General features: G+C 35.1%; 1 protein-coding gene across 1 annotated transcript in view; it reads left to right on the top strand.

Annotated features, from left to right (window-relative positions):
- The window catches only part of INPP4B (inositol polyphosphate-4-phosphatase type II B), a 1,415,612-nt gene that overhangs the window by 1,148,841 nt on the left and 244,382 nt on the right, over window positions 1-22,389 (top strand). Inside the window, exons 16-17 of the mRNA XM_053703700.1 lie at window positions 15,453-15,662; window positions 22,185-22,320. Coding sequence (XP_053559675.1) covers window positions 15,453-15,662; window positions 22,185-22,320 — 346 coding nt within the window. The remainder of the gene's footprint in view (window positions 1-15,452; window positions 15,663-22,184; window positions 22,321-22,389) is intronic.

The raw sequence follows: 22,389 nt of genomic DNA, 5'->3' as shown, positions 1-22,389 counted from the left end.
TAAAATGAATATACGTTGAGAATCTGGAAAAAAATATGTCCTGTTCTAGAAAATGTGATACAGCCCTAATGCCCAATTCATGGGAGATGTTGGAGTATAATGAGCTCACATTACAAGTGATCCAAAAAGTTCCTCGTTTGGGATAGGAGTTTGATTAATTAATTGTAATAGATGGCTACTGTCTCTGATATATTATGGAAGTGTAATCACACATTTTTGCAAAAATTGGTCTATGTAGTAAGATAGGCTATATGTTAAAGGGACAGTCAAGTCCAAAAAAAACTTTCATGTTTCAAATAGGGCATGTAATTTTAAACAACTTTGAAATTTACTTTTATCACCAATTTTGCTTTGTTCTCTTGGTATTCTTAGTTGAAAGCTAAACCTAGGAGGTTCATATGCTAATTTATTAGACCTTGAAGGCCGCCTGTAATCTAAATGCATTTTGATAGTTTTTCACCACTAGAGGGCATTAGTTCACGTGTTTCATATAGATAACATTGAGCTCATGCACGTGAATTTACCATGGAGACAGCTCTGATTGGCTAAAATGCAAGTCTGTCAAAAGAACTGAAATAAGGGGGCAGTCTGCTGAGGCTTAGATACAAGGTAATTACAGAGGTAAAACATGTATAATTTTAAATGTGTTGGTTATGCAAAACTGGGGAATTGGTAATTAAGGGATTATCTACCTTTTAAAACAACAACAATTCTGGTGTTGACTGTCCCTTTAAGTTTCCAATGCCTGCAATTATTGGGCGGCCAGGTGGGTTTAGTATATTTTTATGCATTTTGGGTAACTGATAATAATGTGCTATAGAGGGATTAGATGTTTTTAAAAATTATTTTTCTCTCTTATTTAGAATACCCAAAACACAACCTTTTTCTATTAAGGTGGAATATGTTAGAAGATAACTGGAGGTGGGATCTCATTGAAAAACTGTGTAGTATTCTGTGTCTCCTAAAATTCTCTCTGCTTCTTCAAATAATCTTGTAAATCCTGTATGATGATTCCTCCCCCCTTATCTGCATCCTGAATGATAATGTCTTTGTTGTTTTGTAAATTCATAAGGGCTTTTCTTTCCACAAGGTTCATATAGTACTTTTTCTTAGTTTTAGATTTGAATACTTTTTCCAGATCTTGAAGTACTAAATTGTGATATAGTTCAATATGTTGATTGGATGTATTGGTGGGATTAAAATGTAAATTTTTTTTTAACTGTTGTGTGTACAAACATATCAAATAGATGTGTTGTTAGACTATCGACATCAGAGATGACACACTGAGTGTTCCTACTGGCTGGCATATCATCAGTCAAGATCAATTGTGAATCTACTGGATTGTGTTTATTTTCCTTGAGTTTTTTGTTCGCAAAATACTTTTGTAATGTAAGCTTATGTGTAAAATTATTTAAATCTACAAAAATATCAAACATTTTGGGAGAATTGGGTGGGCAATATGATAACCCTCTTTTTAATACTCTTTTCTATTCTATTGTTAGTGAATAAGATGATAAATTGAATAACCCTCTATCTAATCTCGATAGTTTCTCTTTCTTGGTGGTAGTGGATCGGCCTCTAGAGCCTCGTTTTCTATGTAGTGTGGTCTTTTTGTAGATCGGGGGGGGGTTCTCTTCTCGGACTTGTGCCTGCCCCTAAAAAAGAGGGAGATTCCATATTATGTGGTCTCTCTGGAATGATCTCTGAACTTTTGGGTCCAGATGCTAGAAGACTAAATCTGTTGGGGTGTTCAAAATTGGGAATGAGGCAGGGATTGTGTTCTTTTCTTCAGTGTGAATCAGATTGTTCATGGTTGGATGAATGCAAATTGTGGTGATAATGATTAGTACGAGTAAGGGACGGGGGGGATCTATGAGTGTTATGTCTGTGCGTTTGATATGATTGATAGGATGTGAATATGTTTGTTGGTGTGTGTGGTTGTTTGAACGATATGACAGTTCTGAGTGTTCTTCAGTTTATGACCTTTATTGTATTGTTCTTTTTTTCATTGATTTTGTTGACATTGTGTATTGTCTCTATATGTATTGTTTTCATCCTTTCGATTAAAGGTATAAACACAATTGTTGGAGTAATCATCATGATCTCTCTGTAATTTTTTATTTTTTAATGATAACTAAATTCTCCTAATATCTATCAATTCTTTCATCGATATCTTTGGCTATCTTAGCATAATCTGTATTTTGTTGATAACATATTAAATCCTTCTGGATTTTTTCTATGTTAGTATTACATTCCTTAAACAACTTGCGTCTGTGTTCTATAAGAATGTTCATAAGGTTAAATGAACATTCACTTATTGCTTCATACCATTTTTTTAGGAGATCTGAGTCTTCCTTAAAGGAACAGTGTTTGAGGATCCGAAGTCCTCTAGGGATATATTAAATCTCTACATATTTCTCTAAAGTAGTTAGATCCCACCAATGTCTGTGTTCTTTGTTGATCTCTTCTTTTAAAGATGGAACAGATCTCTCAATGGTTTAATATCAATAGTATCAGACGACAAATTGGTAATAGAGGAGTCCTTGGATAGGTTAAAACCTAATCTTTTGGAATTCCTCTCTTCCCTAGATTGCATCTTGATAGAGTGGAAAATGTGTGAATACAATGGTCAATGTATGTACTAATTACTATTGTTAAATGGTTGAGAGTTATGACTAGGGATGCGCGAATGTGTTTATATCCGAATTCGAATGTTAGAACGAATGTTATTGTAGAAATTCAATTTACATAATAGAATGTTGATAAGAACGAATATTCTTAAAAATTCGATTTTCGAATGTTATTTACAGTTTTCGAATGTCACATTCGAATTCGAATGTCACATTTGAATTCGAATGTTACATTCGAATATCACATTCGAATATTACATTTATAAAACACATTTGTAGACTAGAAACACTATTTCAAATGTCACATTCAAATCGAATATGACATTCGAATCGAATGTCACATTCGAATTCGAATATTACATTTATAAAACACAGTATTAGACTAGAAATACTATTTCAAATTCGAATGTGACATTCGAATTCGAATGTAGCATTCAAATTCGAATATTACATTTATTAAACACAGTTGTAGACTAGAAATACTATTTCAAATTTGAATGTCACATTCAAATTTGAATATTACATTTCGAAATTGAATGAATACATAGCTAAACATTCTATAATTCGAACAAATATTTTCGAATTTTATTGAAAAATTCGAAAACGAAAATTCGAAAATGGAATGTTAGAATGTTATATAAACATTCAAAATTCGATTAGAACGAACAAATGTATCAAAATTTGTTTTAAATTTTGAATCTTTAGAAACATTCGCCCATCCCTAGTTATGACTAGTGCCTGCTGTGGCGATGTGGAGAAATAACAATGTGAATCAATTGGTCCAAAAAAACAAATGCAAAATGTCCAATGTTCGATTTAACAGCCGCTGTTCGCAGTGTAATGTGTCTTTGGTAAGTGATTCCTTTAGTGGAAGTGACAAAAAGGCTGCTCCGCTCAGAATTCCGGTGTGTGGAATTTAACTAGAAAACGGAAAAAGAAGAGGGCGCCTCATAGTGTATTACGCATAGTAGAACTGTTTGGCACTTAAAGGTAATACATGTTGCACCGTACTGTGACCGATGCTTGAATGCAGGCTAGCACTTAAATCAGTGGCTAGTACACTGTCAGCTGTTCCTTAGCTGAAGATTACTGTGATGACCGGAGTCAGATACTCGTCCAAACCGGGATATCTTGCAGATTAGGGAGAAGATCAGCTGAAGCTAAGTCAGCATATAGAAGACAACTTCCATCTTTTAGAACAGGCGTTAATCAGAGCCAAAAATTTGGATAGAGAAACCTTCCTGCAGGCTAGATCCAACACATCTAAATTAGACACTAGTACTAATGACATTATGTTCATTACACAATATAATAATGACTATCAAAAGATACAAAACACTCTTAAAAAATACTGGTACATTATTCAGAGAGACCCCATTCTTGCAAATATTGTTAAAGACAAACCAAGAATAGTTTATAGGAGGGCCCCCACTCTTAGAAACATGTTGGCCCCCAGCAAAAGGGTAAAGCATACACATTTTAAAAGAAGACCATTGCAACTGGTATTTTTGGGCTTAAAGGAATATAGATGTGGGAAAAATGGGTGCAACTCATGCACTTTTATTAAGTCGGGACAAAAATCTTTCTCATCCAATGTTACAGGAGAAAACTTTCCTATTTTGTTTTTTTCAATTGTGACTTCTCTTTTGTTGTATATCTCATTGTATGTTTGTGCGGACTACAGTATGTAGGTCGTACCTCAAGAAAAATAATTACAAGATGGGGAACATTATCGGAATTGCAAAAACTGTCCGAAAAACAAAATTAAGCACAGTATTCTGAACCATTGCTTAACCAAACATAACAGTAATACATCTATTTATCGTTTTTTACCTATTGACTTTATTCTTAAATCTTCTGACTACAATAGATTGACAAGACTCAGACAACGAGAAACTTTTTGGATTTTTAAGCTAAAAACTCTACATCCTTTAGGCCTCAATTCTAACCTTAATTTGGCAGCTTTCAATTAGTTTACTTTTATGCAATATCATCATTAAGTTATGGTCTGGTTATGCTTTGGCAATAGATCCACAACATGTTCCAGTCCTCAACTTTTTTAATTTTATAATCCATGCAATTCAATAGGACATGGATCAACACCACACAATCATGTAAGACAAGGTGTCATCACCATAGTAGAAAAATGTACATCAAGTTAAATTCTACACGTTCAATAATGGTTTATCTTGCATTGACACCTTTCAAATTAGGGAATATATTTGACACAAACAAGGGTACACAAAATTATACATCTCACAAACATCTCACATAGTACAATAACCGAAACGTTTTTTGTGTGCGATAGATGTACAATTTGTGCCCATGTTATACAAGCATATATTTTGCATTACTAAATAGAGTATTTGTTTTCAACAGTTTTCAACATCAATCACTTTTGTAGCATAGTTATTTGGTAGGTAAAAACCTGCGTCTGTGTTCTTTAACAAACATGACATTTAAATCTCCAGACTATGCACAGGAAATATCAATTTCTGTAGGATAAGATGGTTTTGCCATTTGGTGAATACCATGTGTTCCATGTGTTGAACGTTGAACATGTACATTATATATATATACCAGTGGAGAAATATAAAAGTTTTTTAGCAATATGTAAAATATAAAGTTTTTTCTTTTTTATTATTCTGTGTTATACAGTGGGATCTCCAACTGGTATTCAAGTGTATACCGCAAGTTTTTTAGCCCCACCATCATGAAAAGACACAACGATTCATACAACATTGCACCCATACATGTTTTCACGCAGTGCGTCCACAATATGGGTGAAAAACCATGCTACTTTGAAGGCTTACACACTACATTCCAACAGTTTTTCAAATATTCCATATAAGAAAGAGTTAACGAATATATTATGCATTTTAACGGGGTCACATTTCCCTTTGTGTTTTTATGTATCCAATGTTGGTTTTCATAATGTGCGATTATTGTATACAAATGTTTTTATCAGATTTAAAAAGCAACATTTTATGCATTGTAACATTTTATTATTTAGACTTTGTCCATTTTTTTTGGTTCCTGTTTTAACTTGACAACTTCCTGTTATACCATCACATGTGTATTTAATGATGCTAATGAAGCACGCTTGTATCCGTTTTTTGCATTTGCCTGAGGAAACGACCATTGAGCGGTCGAGAAACGCATTGCAGCAAAAAGATATTAAAGTGTTTGTTTTAAATAACACATTGAAATTTGTCTTCTATATGCTGACTTAGCTTCAGCTGATACATTAGATTACATACAATCTTTAAAATAAAACAAAATCATCAAAAATTGCTACAAAAGTACATTGTATTAAAATGTTGCAAAGGCAGTCCGTCTCAGCTGCAGTTTTAGCTGTTTGTAGAGATTAAATAATCCCACTGAAAGCTGTTTCCCTGTGACTCAAAAGAAGGAGAGGGAGATTTCTTAGACAGTGTCACAAAATGTGAAATAAATGTATATCCGTACTCACATGGAGGAAAGGATTCTTGCGTCTAAAGGTTGTAACCGCCGAACTGGCTGTTTGTGGAACTTCACTGTGAGTAAGTGGTCATTCGACCATAGGACCACCCCAGTTCCAGAAAGTAGCCACCTTGTGAACCTCTATCAGATAAATTTATTTTCTAGTCCCTGTCGCATCAAAACCTAGACAGGCTTCCACCGAACACACTCTGACAGCTGTAAACAGAGTTTCAGACTGGCTTCACTATGGAAGCTTCTGTAATACAAACAACTGAGCAACGCGTTTCAATTTGGCACTTTTGTTTTATACAAACCAATATATTTTAATTCTTAATAAAATATTGGGGGAATGAGTATCCCAGTAATCTCATTTGAGAAAAATGGGGCGTGCAAATTTTACTGGCTTAATGAAAAATAAGGCTGGTCTCCAAATTTCCCAGTGTTGCTTTTTATTCCCAGTCCGGCTCCGTTAAAAAGTTGCACAAAACACATCCAAAATACACGTTAAAGTTACACTAATAACACCATCTAATAAAAAAATATTTAAAAAAAAATATTGCACAAAAAGTTATAAAGGCTCAAAGATATGAGGTCTCAGGTGAAAAAAAAGGCTTGCAAAGGGCTATAACATAGACATACATACATATACACATCTAAATATGTATGTATATATATATATGTGTGTACAGATGTATTTATGTATCTTAATGTGTATATATGTATTAACAGACACATATAAACACATACATATGTGTGTGTATATATATATATATATAGTGTAACAATTAGCCTGTGGCCCAGCACTCCAACCAAGGTGGTGTGTAGTAGACCTGGGTGCAATCCTCAAAGTGTAGCTATGTAAATCCGTATCAAGAAGGGCACTCTCAGGATTTGTAAATTCAAATACAATGACTTTATTCGTACATCAACAGAGAATAGTCGACGTTTCGGGTCCTACCCGAGCCTTCATCAGGACATATTAAATCTTCAAATGGCTGTGTAGCCAAACTCCCAGTGTGGAAAAAACGTGTCTACTTGGAGCTCTTTGCAGTCAAGTAGATAAAAAACATGTAAAAGCATAATTATGCAATATTCATATTTAATAAAGGTTTTAACTATGTATTTACTGCAAATATTTCACATTCCAATGTTCAGCACATAGAAGAATATGTTCTAAGTAATTATAAATAGATATTCCTATATATATAGGAATATATAGGAAGTCTCCCTATGGGTGATGGGGGAAACCAGACGTGGACTCCTTGCCCAGTGTGCTTAGAGGAATGTGGCTGCACCTCACTGACGAGGCCCATAGGAGTCCGAAACGATCGTCTGGGGTTGTCATGTTCCTTGTTCAGAGGAGAATTGCCTGGTATTTCGGGGCTGGACTGACCTTACTTGGCGGGATCAGACTGATATACTTCAGGAAAGTTTTCTTCTGTGAAAAGCACACTGGTCTAAAAGAGGCTGCTTCCGGGTGGTAAATCGCCATAGAACAAGCCACTGAGCTGTTGTTCGTTCCTGGTAGAGCGCTTCTCTCTTTGTATGCAAATTATTATGACCCTGGGGAAGTCTCTCTATGGGTGATGGGGGAAACCAGACGTGGACTCCTTGCCCAGTGTGCTTAGAGGAATGTGGCTGAACCTCACTGACGAGGCCCATAGGAGTCCGAAACGATCGTCTGGGGTTGTCATGTTCCTTGTTCAGAGGAGAATTGCCTGGTATTTCGGGGCTGGACTGACCTTACTTGGCGGGATCAGACTGATATACTTCAGGAAAGTTTTCTTCTGTGAAAAGCACACTGGTCTAAAAGAGGCTGCTTCCGGGTGGTAAATCGCCATAGAACAAGCCACTGAGCTGTTGTTCGTTCCTGGTAGAGCGCTTCTCTCTTTGTATGCAAATTATTATGACCCTGGGGAAGTCTCCCTATGGGTGATGAGGGAAACCAGACGTGGACTCCTTGCCCAGTGTGCTTAGAGGAATGTGGCTGCACCTCACTGACGAGGCCCATAGGAGTCTGAAACGATCGTCTGGGGTTGTCATGTTCCTTGTTCAGAGGAGAATTGCCTGGTATTTCGGGGCTGGACTGACCTTACTTGGCGGGATCAGACTGATATACTTCAGGAAAGTTTTCTTCTGTGAAAAGCACACTGGTCTAAAAGAGGCTGCTTCCGGGTGGTAAATCGCCATAGAACAAGCCACTGAGCTGTTGTTCGTTCCTGGTAGAGCGCTTCTCTCTTTGTATGCAAATTATTATGACCCTGGGGAAGTCTCCCTATGGGTGATGGGGGAAACCAGACGTGGACTCCTTGCCCAGTGTGCTTAGAGGAATGTGGCTGCACCTCACTGACGAGGCCCATAGGAGTCCGAAACGATCGTCTGGGGTTGTCATGTTCCTTGTTCAGAGGAGAATTGCCTGGTATTTCGGGGCTGGACTGACCTTACTTGGCGGGATCAGACTGATATACTTCAGGAAAGTTTTCTTCTGTGAAAAGCACACTGGTCTAAAAGAGGCTGCTTCCGGGTGGTAAATCGCCATAGAACAAGCCACTGAGCTGTTGTTCGTTCCTGGTAGAGCGCTTCTCTCTTTGTATGCAAATTATTATGACCCTGGGGAAGTCTCCCTATGGGTGATGGGGGAAACCAGACGTGGACTCCTTGCCCAGTGTGCTTAGAGGAATGTGGCTGCACCTCACTGACGAGGCCCATAGGAGTCCGAAACGATCGTCTGGGGTTGTCATGTTCCTTGTTCAGAGGAGAATTGCCTGGTATTTCGGGGCTGGACTGACCTTACTTGGCGGGATCAGACTGATATACTTCAGGAAAGTTTTCTTCTGTGAAAAGCACACTGGTCTAAAAGAGGCTGCTTCCGGGTGGTAAATCGCCATAGAACAAGCCACTGAGCTGTTGTTCGTTCCTGGTAGAGCGCTTCTCTCTTTGTATGCAAATTATTATGACCCTGGGGAAGTCTCCCTATGGGTGATGGGGGAAACCAGACGTGGACTCCTTGCCCAGTGTGCTTAGAGGAATGTGGCTGCACCTCACTGACGAGGCCCATAGGAGTCCGAAACGATCGTCTGGGGTTGTCATGTTCCTTGTTCAGAGGAGAATTGCCTGGTATTTCGGGGCTGGACTGACCTTACTTGGCGGGATCAGACTGATATACTTCAGGAAAGTTTTCTTCTGTGAAAAGCACACTGGTCTAAAAGAGGCTGCTTCCGGGTGGTAAATCGCCATAGAACAAGCCACTGAGCTGTTGTTCGTTCCTGGTAGAGCGCTTCTCTCTTTGTATGCAAATTATTATGACCCTGGGGAAGTCTCCCTATGGGTGATGGGGGAAACCAGACGTGGACTCCTTGCCCAGTGTGCTTAGAGGAATGTGGCTGCACCTCACTGACGAGGCCCATAGGAGTCCGAAACGATCGTCTGGGGTTGTCATGTTCCTTGTTCAGAGGAGAATTGCCTGGTATTTCGGGGCTGGACTGACCTTACTTGGCGGGATCAGACTGATATACTTCAGGAAAGTTTTCTTCTGTGAAAAGCACACTGGTCTAAAAGAGGCTGCTTCCGGGTGGTAAATCGCCATAGAACAAGCCACTGAGCTGTTGTTCGTTCCTGGTAGAGCGCTTCTCTCTTTGTATGCAAATTATTATGACCCTGGGGAAGTCTCCCTATGGGTGATGGGGGAAACCAGACGTGGACTCCTTGCCCAGTGTGCTTAGAGGAATGTGGCTGCACCTCACTGACGAGGCCCATAGGAGTCCGAAACGATCGTCTGGGGTTGTCATGTTCCTTGTTCAGAGGAGAATTGCCTGGTATTTCGGGGCTGGACTGACCTTACTTGGCGGGATCAGACTGATATACTTCAGGAAAGTTTTCTTCTGTGAAAAGCACACTGGTCTAAAAGAGGCTGCTTCCGGGTGGTAAATCGCCATAGAACAAGCCACTGAGCTGTTGTTCGTTCCTGGTAGAGTGCTTCTCTCTTTGTATGCAAATTATTATGACCCTGGGGAAGTCTCCCTATGGGTGATGGGGGAAACCAGACGTGGACTCCTTGCCCAGTGTGCTTAGAGGAATGTGGCTGCACCTCACTGACGAGGCCCATAGGAGTCCGAAACGATCGTCTGGGGTTGTCATGTTCCTTGTTCAGAGGAGAATTGCCTGGTATTTCGGGGCTGGACTGACCTTACTTGGCGGGATCAGACTGATATACTTCAGGAAAGTTTTCTTCTGTGAAAAGCACACTGGTCTATAAGAGGCTGCTTCCGGGTGGTAAATCGCCATAGAACAAGCCACTGAGCTGTTGTTCGTTCCTGGTAGAGCGCTTCTCTCTTTGTATGCAATATATATATATATATATATATATATATAAATATAAATATAATATATATAATCCAGAGTAGCGCGCACTCTCACCATCAAAAATCAACTGCTGGGGTGCCAATAATAATAATATAAGAACACAAGTTGCGTCACTCGCTGGTCTTTTTCAATACAATGTGAATTTTATTTGTGTGTTCCCAAGACGTTACACAAATAAAATTCACATTTTATTGAAAAAGACCAGCAAGTGCCGCACCTTTTGTTCTCATATATTTATGTATAGGTATAGATATATATTGTGCCAAAATACAATCAGATAAAAAAATAAATATGTATTTATGAATAAATAGAACATATTCTCCTATGTGAAGAACATTGGAATGGGAAATATTCATATGTTTATGTCAGGTTAGCACTCCTTGAGTAGGTTGTTTTTTTCAGCTTTTTTGCTTCATTGAAAGAATAGGTTAACACACGATATTCTAACTTCAGCTTTTTGCATGTGTCCAACCAAACGACTTGAAGGTATATGAAACCAACGTTCTTCTTTCATTAATCAGATAGAGCATGGGATTTATTTAACAACTTTCCAATTTACTTCTATTATCTAATTTTTTTTGTTGTCTTGGCATCCTTATTTAAAAAAGAAATCAGGAGCTGTGGTGGTTGCACATATATGCCCCATGTTATTGGCTTACCTGATGTGTTCATCTAGGTCCCAGTAGGGCATTACTGCATTGTGAACAAAAAATACCAATAGAATAAAGCAAATTAGATAACAGAAGTGAATTGGAAATTTGTTTAAAATTGTATTCTCTATCTGAATCATGAAAGAAAAATGTTGGGTTTTGTGTCCCTATAAGAAACTAACCTGAGGTAAATCTAAAACATTATCTTTGTTACAATTCATTTCACATATTTTTTTCTCAGTGCACCTATTTATTTGTTAATATAGTATATGTTCACTACTATAAAATATTTCCTGCACTAAATGCTAACCCAATGAAATAAAAATACAAATTTATCAGTACAATAAATTATGAGAAATAACACAAATTTGCATAAACATGTTTATGCATTGATTAAACATATCAAATGTAAAGGCATATTATTCTATCCTTATGATAATCAAGGCATAGAACAACCTTGCATGAAGTAAGTGAATTATCGAGAACAAATATATACTTGCCTAATTAAACTCAGAAAACAACAATATGAGGGAAACACTTCTAAGACTATATATAAGCTACACCTAAAAATTACAACCTTCCTAAAGATGTAAATAATAATAATGGAAACAGACAATAAGGCGAGTGCTAAATTAATAGGAAATTGAGAAAATAAAATATGTGATAATGTATATAAAAAAAAAAATTTGATACCTAATATGTAAGGTGATCATTAAATGAGATAGTATAAAATGTAATAATTTATGATAACTGTTATACGATATAAAGGACTAAAAGAGACCTAAAGCTCTGTTTAAAAATGCAAACACTTTAATATGCAGGTGAGTAAATTCATATAAACATTAAAAACACTAAACCTTGCAAGGTATTAGCTAACAACTAAAATGGCATTGAGTGAGATGCAATATGTCAAGAACAATATTTTAAGAACAATATGTGCAAAAAATTTAAATAACAATAACTAAAAAATCTATAAAATTAGAAGTGCATTTCTTTATAGGAGTACAATGCAAGTCTAAAATAATGTCTCTTAGAACGGTGGTTAAATAACCGTAAACAGTACCTTAATAGACCAGGAGCCCAAACAATCCTTTTGCCAGGATTAGCAGTTATATCTTTCAACAACTGCTAATGAAAGAACAAGGATAAAAAAATGTTGATTTTGATGATTTTGCAGGTTAGGATGAGCAGTTATATCTTTCAACAATCGCTAATGAAAGAAAAAAGGCTAAAAAAAATGTGTTGATTTTGATGATTTTGCAGGTTAGGATGAGCAGTTATTTCTTTCAACAACCGCTAATGAAAGAACAAGGATAAAAAAGTGTTGATTTTGATGATTTTGCAGGTTAGGATGAGCAGTTATATCTTTCAACAATGGCTAATGAAAGAACAAGGCTAAAAAAGTGTTGATTTTGATGATTTTGCAGGTTAGGTGGAGAACGTAGATTGTATAATTCACTCCAGAGTGTGTCGTAGGAGGAAAGAGTGACAGCTGAGTCAGCTCACAATCCAAATCTGGGGATTGGTGGGTTACTATAAGCAATAGCTTCAACAGACAGTGTCTCTAATTGAGTACTGCAATTCCAACAGACAGCATCTGTGTGTGTTTTGATATTCCAGAAAGACAGCATTTAGTTGATAGTTTCCCACAGGTGATGAAGCAATGCAGAGGCTGTAGTGACTTCTTACAGACAACGTCTGTGTAAAACAATGGATTTCCTGACAGACAGTGTCTGTTCTAAGTTCAAGTAAACTGCGAGATCCTGCCAATCACTAAGTTAAAAGTGATTTGCGCCGAGGACTCCTAAATGCAGTGTTATTTAAAAGTTCCAAACAAATGTCAAAGTAACAGTGAACTCTCTACCGGTTTCGGCCCAGGTGGCCTTTATCAAGATGTTCACTGAGGGTGAGACTAGCATTTAAATAGCCTAAAAGGAAATCTTATTGGTCCTTTTCAGAATAATCAACACATCTTTGATACAGATTTGAGTGACAGCCATAGTAGCCAATCTGAATAAATAACAAAGAACCACACAATGTTGCAATTTAGGAATGATACAAAGTAACACTGTGGTTAATTAATGTAGTTCCTTATAAGGAAGAATTATTAATATAAAACTCTGATACAATATAGTTTATAAAATACATACGAATACCACCAATATGAACTAATTCTCGCTATTAATTTAGAAGATATATATGATAATCAAACATAGGTGAAAAGCAGCTTCTACTGATAAATAAACTCACTGTGAAATAAACCTGTGTTCTTAAGTTTCGTGAAATAATGTGTAAGAAATATATAAGTAAATGTGCTATTAATATAAACATATATACATACAAATATATAAAATATACAAAACATATGTGAGCAAGGGAATTAATATAGATGAATAGATAGTTGTGCTAAAATATGAACGGGTGTGTTTAATGCACAAAATATTTATGTAAGAAACAGAGCTAGGGGGGACTGTTTTAATATATGTTTAAGTTTACACAAAGAGAAATGAAAGAAAAAAGATTCTTTTAAGTGATTTACCCTAAATATATGGTTATGTATATACACAAAAACATATATTCAAGGTATCTCATATTAAGAATGTATTTATTTTTAGTTATATTTTTATATTAAAAAATTAAAATCAAATTCGGTAATCAGACCTAAGGGATGTAAAGTTTTAAAATTAAAAATACACTCAGCTTCTTGTCTAAGTAATTGGGCCTCCATATTACCACCTCTAGTGCTAGATTGTACTTTTTTAAATCCCAAAATTTGAAATGTTTTGTGTCTCCATTATGGACTTAAGTGAAATGTTTGTATAATTTAGTATCTAGGGATTTTTTTCTCTATTAGTAGCAGGTGCTCACGTATCCTATCTCTAAGAAATCTACTCGTTCTTGTCACTACACCTTATTACATCCCTGATTTTAATTGATTTATCTGTATTATGAGATTTTATCTCCTTGATTTTATTGCTATGTTTGCAAGCTTTGCAAGTGTAACAATGGTAAAAACCCACTAATTTTGTTCCTAAAAGATCAGTATCAGAATTTTTCTTTTTATATTCACTGGCCGATAGGTAGTTTTTTAAATGTTTTGCTTTTTTAAAAATAATGTCAGGGTTATTTTTTACTCTATTACTCAAAATTTGGTCATCTTTAATAAAGTGCCAATGTTTCTTCAAAAAATGTTTAATTTCAAAGTGCTGAGTGCTATAATTGGTAATAAAAGGTAAAAATAAAGGGTCCTCCTTATTGGATGTTTGTAAAATTTGTTTTTGTCTGGGATTACGTAGCGTGTTTCTATCTATGTGTTTAACTTCTTGTTTGGCATTTTGTATAATTTGCATGTTATATCCTTTCTCTTTGAATCTTTCAGTAAGTATTTCTGTTTGAGATTCAAATTTATCCATATTTGAACAGTTTTTTTTAATACATAACAATTGACTCTTTGGAATATTAGATTTCCATCTTTCAAGATGACAGCTCTCATTGTGAATATGATTATTGGCATCAATGAGTTTAAAATATGTGCTCGTATTAATCTGATTATTATGAATCTCTATCTCTATATCCAAGAAATTGATTTTGTTGCAGCTAATTTCATGTGTAAAACTTAGTCCAAAGTTATTTGTATTTAATTAAACTCACCTTTCTTAAAGTCATTCCTTTGACAAGTATCCCTTCTCATGAATGGTTGTTAGCCCTTTTCCCATGCTTGAATCTAGGCCTAACAAGCTTAGTACAGTATAATGTTATTTGGCGCTAAGAAGCTGTCCTGGAGGTATTGCGTTGTCATAGATACTGTTTTCTCAGCAGATCTATGTTGCTCATGTATCTGAGAGATATCATTTTACTTAATATATATATATATATATATATATATATATATATATATATATATATATTCTGTTTTGCCTCAGTTTTCACATTAGACATGATAAAATACAATTTATTAGGGGTTTAGAATCAGAATCGAGACTTATATTTCATTTCAGACCATTTATTGTCAGTTTATACCTTCCTATCTGGATAGTAAAATTGTTAAGTGAAATGTTAATGGCTGTCTATAAACCAGAGTTATTTTATGTATTTTTTCTACGCTTTTTCTCTACCATGATCTGAAAGTTAAAACAAAGCTATTTAACCTGTTAATGTTGTGTTTTATAACTACCAATTTTGCTGTGTTTTAGTAAGATTAAAATATAAAACTGCAAAGGTATAGATGTTATAGAATACATCGTAATTCACATTAAAGTACATTGGTGGATATTTAACAAATGTATTAATATAATTTCATGACATGAAAATAAATATCAGAACATAATTTTTTTCCTTTTTCTTTTAGACAGAGATGTTTGTTCATGCATTTAAGGACCAACTAGTGAGCAGTGCACTTTTGGCTTTATATACAGCACGACCAGGCTGTGCCATTAAAAAGCTAACCGATCCTATGAATAATACAAATTTGAATGACACAGTGAGTCCGAACCATTCACACCAAATAACTCGTCAGGATTCAATACCTCACCATTCAGAATATGACGAGGAGGAATGGGTAAGTAGCGATTATTTAGTATGGCATAATGTAAATAGAAAATAGTGGTCCGGATTACAAGCGGAGCAGTATTTAGCTCTCATGCTTGAGCGCTAATATGGTGAAAGTAAACTTGTGACGAGCCCGCTGGATAGCACGTGTATTACAAGTTGAAACTAAAAAGTACATTAGGACTTCAGATATCGTGACTACACTAACTTCTTCTCCTCATAGTCTTCAATGGAGAGCGCAAATTAAAAAAATTAACACTTATCGCTCACTCGCTAATTCAACACCATGTTAGCCCTACAACGTGAGTAATAAATATTTTACATTCCTATGTTCGTCACATAGGATAAAATGTTCTTTTATTTATAAATATTTATATATATATATATATATATATATATATATATATATATATACATACAGTATATATATATATATATATATATATATATATATATAATGCTTTTTTGTGAAATATATAGCTATACCTAATCTGTATGAATATATACAGATATATAAATAAATATTTAGAAATACAAAGAGCATTTTCCACAATGTGAAGAACATTTGAATATATTTTCAGGTATATATATATATATATATATATATATATATATATATATATATATATATATGTATATATATGTATATATATATATATATATATATATATATATGTGTGTGTGTGTACATGTGTATGTATATATGTGTATATATGTTTGTCACATAAATAGACATGTATACACATATATACACACACACACATATATACATATGCATATTAGTCCTTTCCATTGAAACACCTTGGGCTAGGTTAGGATTGGAGGGCAAATTTGCACTTCTGCATTATCTGCGCTCAATTTTTTTTTAACATCATGCGCCCGGGTTGCGCTTATTACATATATACACATTAAATACATATGCATAGACATACATAAATATATATTTATATACATACATATATTTATTCATGTGTTCCTGTGAATCCCTATGTAATAGTTTTTTTTTCTAACACCTGACATCTCATATTTTTGCGCGCTTATAACTTTTTAATGCAATGTTTTGTGAATATTTTTTATCAGACAGTGCTAATATGAATATAATAGTACTGTTAGATGTATTTTGGATGTGTTTTCTGCAACTTTTTAGTCTAGCGTTAAAGTTAACCAGAGCTCTAAAGTCGCACTAACCTGACGAGAGTAAATCACGATTGCACTCTTGCGATCACTTTTACTATTAACTTGTAATACAAACAGTCTTTTATGAGCACCTGAAAGGGTACATAGTTGTTTGTTCGTTTACACACAAAAAATACTGCACCACTTGTAATCTATAGAGGCCAATTTAACAAAGGTCTTGTGGACCTGATCCGACAGTGCGGATCAGGTCCGCAAGACCTCGCTGAATGCAGAGAGCCAATGGGCCGCCATCAGGGAGGTGTCAATCAACCCGATTGTACTCGATTGGGTTGAATTGCGGCGATTCCTGTCCACCTGCTCTGACCGCTGCTCCATAACTTGTGTTTCTGGTGAGTCTGAAGACTCGCCAGAAACACGGGCATTCAAGCTCCGTTCGGAGCTTGATAGATAGGCCCCATAGTGTATGTATGAGTGTAAAACTTTATTGTAATGTATTTATGTTGTGTTTGGTGCAACTTTTTATTTAGCCCTAACCATTTATGCAAGGTCTTCAATCGCGCTTACCCCCATAAGTTTTCTTGTACAATGAGCGCGGGCACTACATTGCAATAGCTAACTATAGCATGCCACTTGCAATCTAGCCCATAATCTTTTAAATAACTTAAAAATTGGCATAATTTATTACGAATATAAACAAGACTTCACATGAATGTGTGTTTAAGTAATTCAGATTTGCTCTCCTATGTCACCAGAATACAAGTTTGTACCTACACAAATGACAAAGGGGGTCAGAACAAAAGTGTCACTTGTAAGACTGGCAATAGGAATCTGCCAAATGGATGGAGGAAATAATGTGCCTTTTAAATTCTTGAAAATCTGCTACTGAGATGTAATGGGAACTTTAATAAATATAAAAGGAAATAAACTAAAGTAGGGAACACTTAATAAAAATGCATATAGTTAAAACACTGGAATAAGAAAAAAATATTTCCAAATTCAGGTGACTAAGGTCAGTAGTTGGTCACCCATTGTTATTTATCAATTGTAGGCCCACATTTATCATTGACTTTCTTTCTTGTGAGTGACCTTTGTTAATTACAATATGGCCCAGATTACAAGTGGCGCACTAATGATAAGACAGGTCACGATACGCTTTATTGCTGGACCACGCTATCAAGAGAAGGTTTAGCGCGGCCAGCATTGCTCTAGCGCAACCTATATTTTCGCAAATGTGCTAATTAGCTCTCATTTTACAAGTTGAAAGATATAGCTTGCATTTGAGCAAAACCCGAAACTGTGCTAGAATAATTAGTGCGGCTTGAGACCTGAAATAAAGTGTAAGAGTTAAAAAATAATAATTCACAAAACACATCAAAAACATAGTAAAATAAACTATTATAAACATATAAGCACTTTTTAATTAAAAAAAATATATATTATTTTAATAATATTAAAAATGTTTTAAAAGGGCTAACAGGGATGTGATATATAGCAAGGTGTTTCACTGGAAAGGTCTGCAATGTATATATGTCTAAATATATGTAGGTGTACACGTCTATATATGTATGTATATATGTGTATTTATGGGTTTGTGTTTATAGGTGTAAATATGTATGTGCACATTTAATGTGTTTTGAGTAGAAATACTTGAAATTCCTTTGTTCTTCAAGTATTTTTAATACTATATCATCTATCTATCTATCTATCTATCTATCTATCTATCTATCTATCTATCTATCTGTCATCTATCTATTTATATAGATATATAGTTATAGCTATGTATTTTAGAAAAAAACATTCATTAGATAGATATTTAAAAATAAAAACATTTTTTTCTACATAAAGAACATAGGAATGTAAAGTATTCCAAACTCCTTCGGCTTTAGCGCAGTTGGTCTAGCGCCGTGTCGGTTTAGCGCACTCCATAAAATTTTATGAGGAGAAGAAGTTAGTGAAGTCGCGATATCCATAGCCCTGATGTTAGTGCAATTTTCTTTTGCTCTTGCGCTGTTTTTACTTTCAACTTGTAATACCTGTGATCATTTTTTACTCAGAGCACAGTAAGTATGCAAGCAGAACAAAAGAATAGAGCAACGCTTGTATTCTGGATCTATGCTGGATGCACAACAAAACAGATGAGATCCAGCATTTGTGAATACAGAACTAGGCAATGTCTGCTTGGGGCTGGCACAGCACTTTATGTTTGAAAACCATCAAATAATTGACCGTCTTTAATGTAAATTCTTTGCACAGGAAACAAGGAGGTTTTTTTTTTTTATTCTAAAGATAAAAACACACAAACCAGTTGAGATAAATATAGTGATGTGATCAACTTCTACATTTTAAAGGGATATCAAGATCATGTGAAAATCAAATTGTTAAATCGGAAACACGGCATCAAATCTAATTTTCTTTCTATAAATAGTTTTATTCTTAGAATTATATTAACGTATTAAGTATTAACGACAAAAAAATCATTGTTAAAGTCTTTGATGAGAATTCTGACTTAGATTAGTGACATTTATTAACACATTGACACTTAGTGTATAAAACCAGTTGGATATCATCACTTCAACTCTGTTTTATTCTATTCTCCAGCATGCAAGATTGTCCCTTTTATTCTGGAACTGCATGGTTCCAACTGGTCTGAAAATAACAGTTATTTAGGACTCAGAGGGAGTCAATAGGTTAATGATTTAGAGCTATTTAACACGTGTGTAGTTAACCTGTCTTTGTCTATGATTAATGCTGACATGACAGCCTCTATTAGCCATTTTCTAGTTATTATGCTTGTATTTACATTTGTACTTGATAAAGGTTGTTTTTCATTTTTTAAGCATATTATGCCAAGTTACCCCCTAGTAACTGATATAAGAATTAGACATTTCTCATCTGCTTTCTCCCTCATAGCAGCTTGCCTTATTTCCACAAAATACTTCCTATTATTTAGATTAAGAACACCAATGCATTGTGGTAATTTCTTGGTGATGCTCTATAGATAGGCTTTACTGACTCATTTACACACGTCAATACTTAAAGGGACATGAAACCCCAAACATTTTATTTCTTGATTTATCAAGTGAATGCAATTTTAAACAGCTTTCTAATTTACTTCTGTTATCTAATTTGCTTCATTTTTTTTACATCCTTTGTAAGCATATCTAGGTAGGCTCAGTAGCTGCTGATTGGTGGCTGCACATAGATACCTTGGGGCCCATTTATCAAACTCTGGATGGAGCTTGAGGGCCTGTGTTTCTGCAAGGCTCGCCAGAAACACTATTTATGAAGCAGTGGTCTAAAGACCGCTGCTCCATAACCCTGTCCGCCTGCTCTGAGCTTTCTGTGATTTTGCTTTCAACTTTGCTTCATTCTCTTGATATCCTTTATTGAAGGAGCAGAAATGCACTGCTGGGAGCCAGCTAATCACATAGGTAAGCCATTGACATAAGGGATATATATGCAGCCACCATTCAGCAGCTAGCTTCCGACTCCTGCTCCTGAGCCTAGGTATGCATTTCAACAACGGATACCAAGAGAACGGAGCAAATTATATAATAGAAGTAAACTGGAAAGTTGTTTTAAACATTATATACGCTATCTGAATAATGAAAGAAAAAATTGTGTTTTATGATCCTTTAACTGTCAGAGCAACATAAACTCAATATACAGAAGTATTTGCTATTATGGATACAATAAGTTGCATCTTATAACTAACAGGTTTGTTTATCCTACAGTTAGTGTGATAAATATTGTACACTGAAACCAATTTTTTTATTTTGTGATTCAGATAGAGAATGCAATTTTAAGCAACTTTCTAATTTACTCCTATTATCAAATTTTCTTCGTTCTCTTGCTTTCTTTATTTGAAAAAGAAGGCATCTAAGCTATTGGAAAGCCATGGAAAGAACTTGTTTATTGGTGCGTGAATTAATCCACCAATCAGCAAGAACAACCCAGTTTGTTCACCAAAAATGGGCCGGCATCTAAACTTACATTCTTGCATTTCAAATAAAGATACCAAGAGAATGAAGACAATTTGATAATAGGAGTCAATTAGAAAGTTGCTTAAAATTGCATGCTCTATCTGAATCACAAAAGAAAAAATTTGGGTTCAGTGTCAGTGATTTTATTTTCATTGTTCTGTTTTTAAATATTAGTAACGTGTGAATTATAACATTTAATGTATCTATAGTATGTGATGTACCCTGTTGCTCAAAAGGGAATTATATCAGATGTTGAAAGAATGGAAAATAAATTGCATTACAATTTTGTTTGAATTAACTTTAAAAGTACACAGGGGAAACATAAATAATGAAGACAAGACAGGGAAAGACAGAATGGGACAAAAGGATTAGAGGACCCTGCAGCCTAAGCGCTAGTTTGATACAAAATATAGGGAAGTAGATTGTATTGAGTGACTGTCTTAGGTCATGGTCAGATGAGAATGATAACTTTCTGGTCTGAAGAGCTTGCTTTCTATGTGCAGTAAACATTGAGGTCAGCTGTTATGCCTCTCTGAACAAGTAGATATTAAAGGGACATTCCAGCCAAAACCAGAATCCATATGGATGCATTTCAGTTTTGAAAAGAAGCATTAATGTAATATAAATGTATTAACGAAAATGTTTCTAATAAAAGCTGTAGCTTTTTTAAAAGTGTATATAAGTATGCACTGTGCACTGGCATTTTAAACACAGCACTTGCTCAGAGAGCCTAAGTTGCTTGTATCATCTTTTAATTACTTAATTTGATTGCTGACATGATATAAACCCCCCTTGCTCTCTGAGCAGCTGCAGTATTAAAAATGTTGCAGTGAGAATATCTAGCTATGGTTCACATGCATGTGTGGAGAAAAATTTTAACATTAAAATGTTAATTACTTTTACTAGAAGCTTTTTTGCAAATTCTTGTTTATTTTCAATATGATTCTAATTAAAAATTTAAACCCTGTGCATTTTAATTTGGACCGGAATGTCCCTTTAAGAGAGTTTTGCAGCATAAGTGCGACATAGGAGAAGTTCTAAAAACTGGATTGGGGGTGGTGCTGAGAAGGACTGAGATGTAGGTCACAAGTATATTTTGGAAAAGTTTGTAAATGAGATCATTTTTAATGTTATTGTTGATTAAACTCTTCTGATAATGACAATGTACACTGATACTAAATTACTCACACTTAAATTGGTGGTTATGTTAGTAATCAAGTCTGGTATAGATTCATGAGTTTGAGAATACCTTCCCTTATGAAAAAATGTCAACCTCTTTCTTTAAATTACAAATGACCCTTACAAGTATCTATGTGCAATGTGATTGAGATTAGTGTGTTGAGTGATGTGGGTATTTGCTGTTTTATAGGTAATATGTCTTGTATATGTTGTGATACTTATGTTCTTTTCAGGATAGGGTGTGGGCCAATGTGGGAAAGAGCTTACACTGTATTATTACCGTGACGGACAAACTACTTGAAGAAGAAAACAGCACAAAGGAGAGAATTGACTGCCCATCTGCAGATCTTACTACATCTCACATAAATGGTAAGAACTCTCATTTATACCTTAAAGCCACTAATTTTCTTTCCATACAAATCAGTATAAAGGAGGTGG

This window comes from Bombina bombina, chromosome 2 (genome assembly GCF_027579735.1).
Source record: "Bombina bombina isolate aBomBom1 chromosome 2, aBomBom1.pri, whole genome shotgun sequence".
In the NCBI taxonomy this organism is placed as follows: domain Eukaryota; kingdom Metazoa; phylum Chordata; class Amphibia; order Anura; family Bombinatoridae; genus Bombina; species Bombina bombina.
This window is presented reverse-complemented; position numbering and strand designations above follow the sequence as displayed.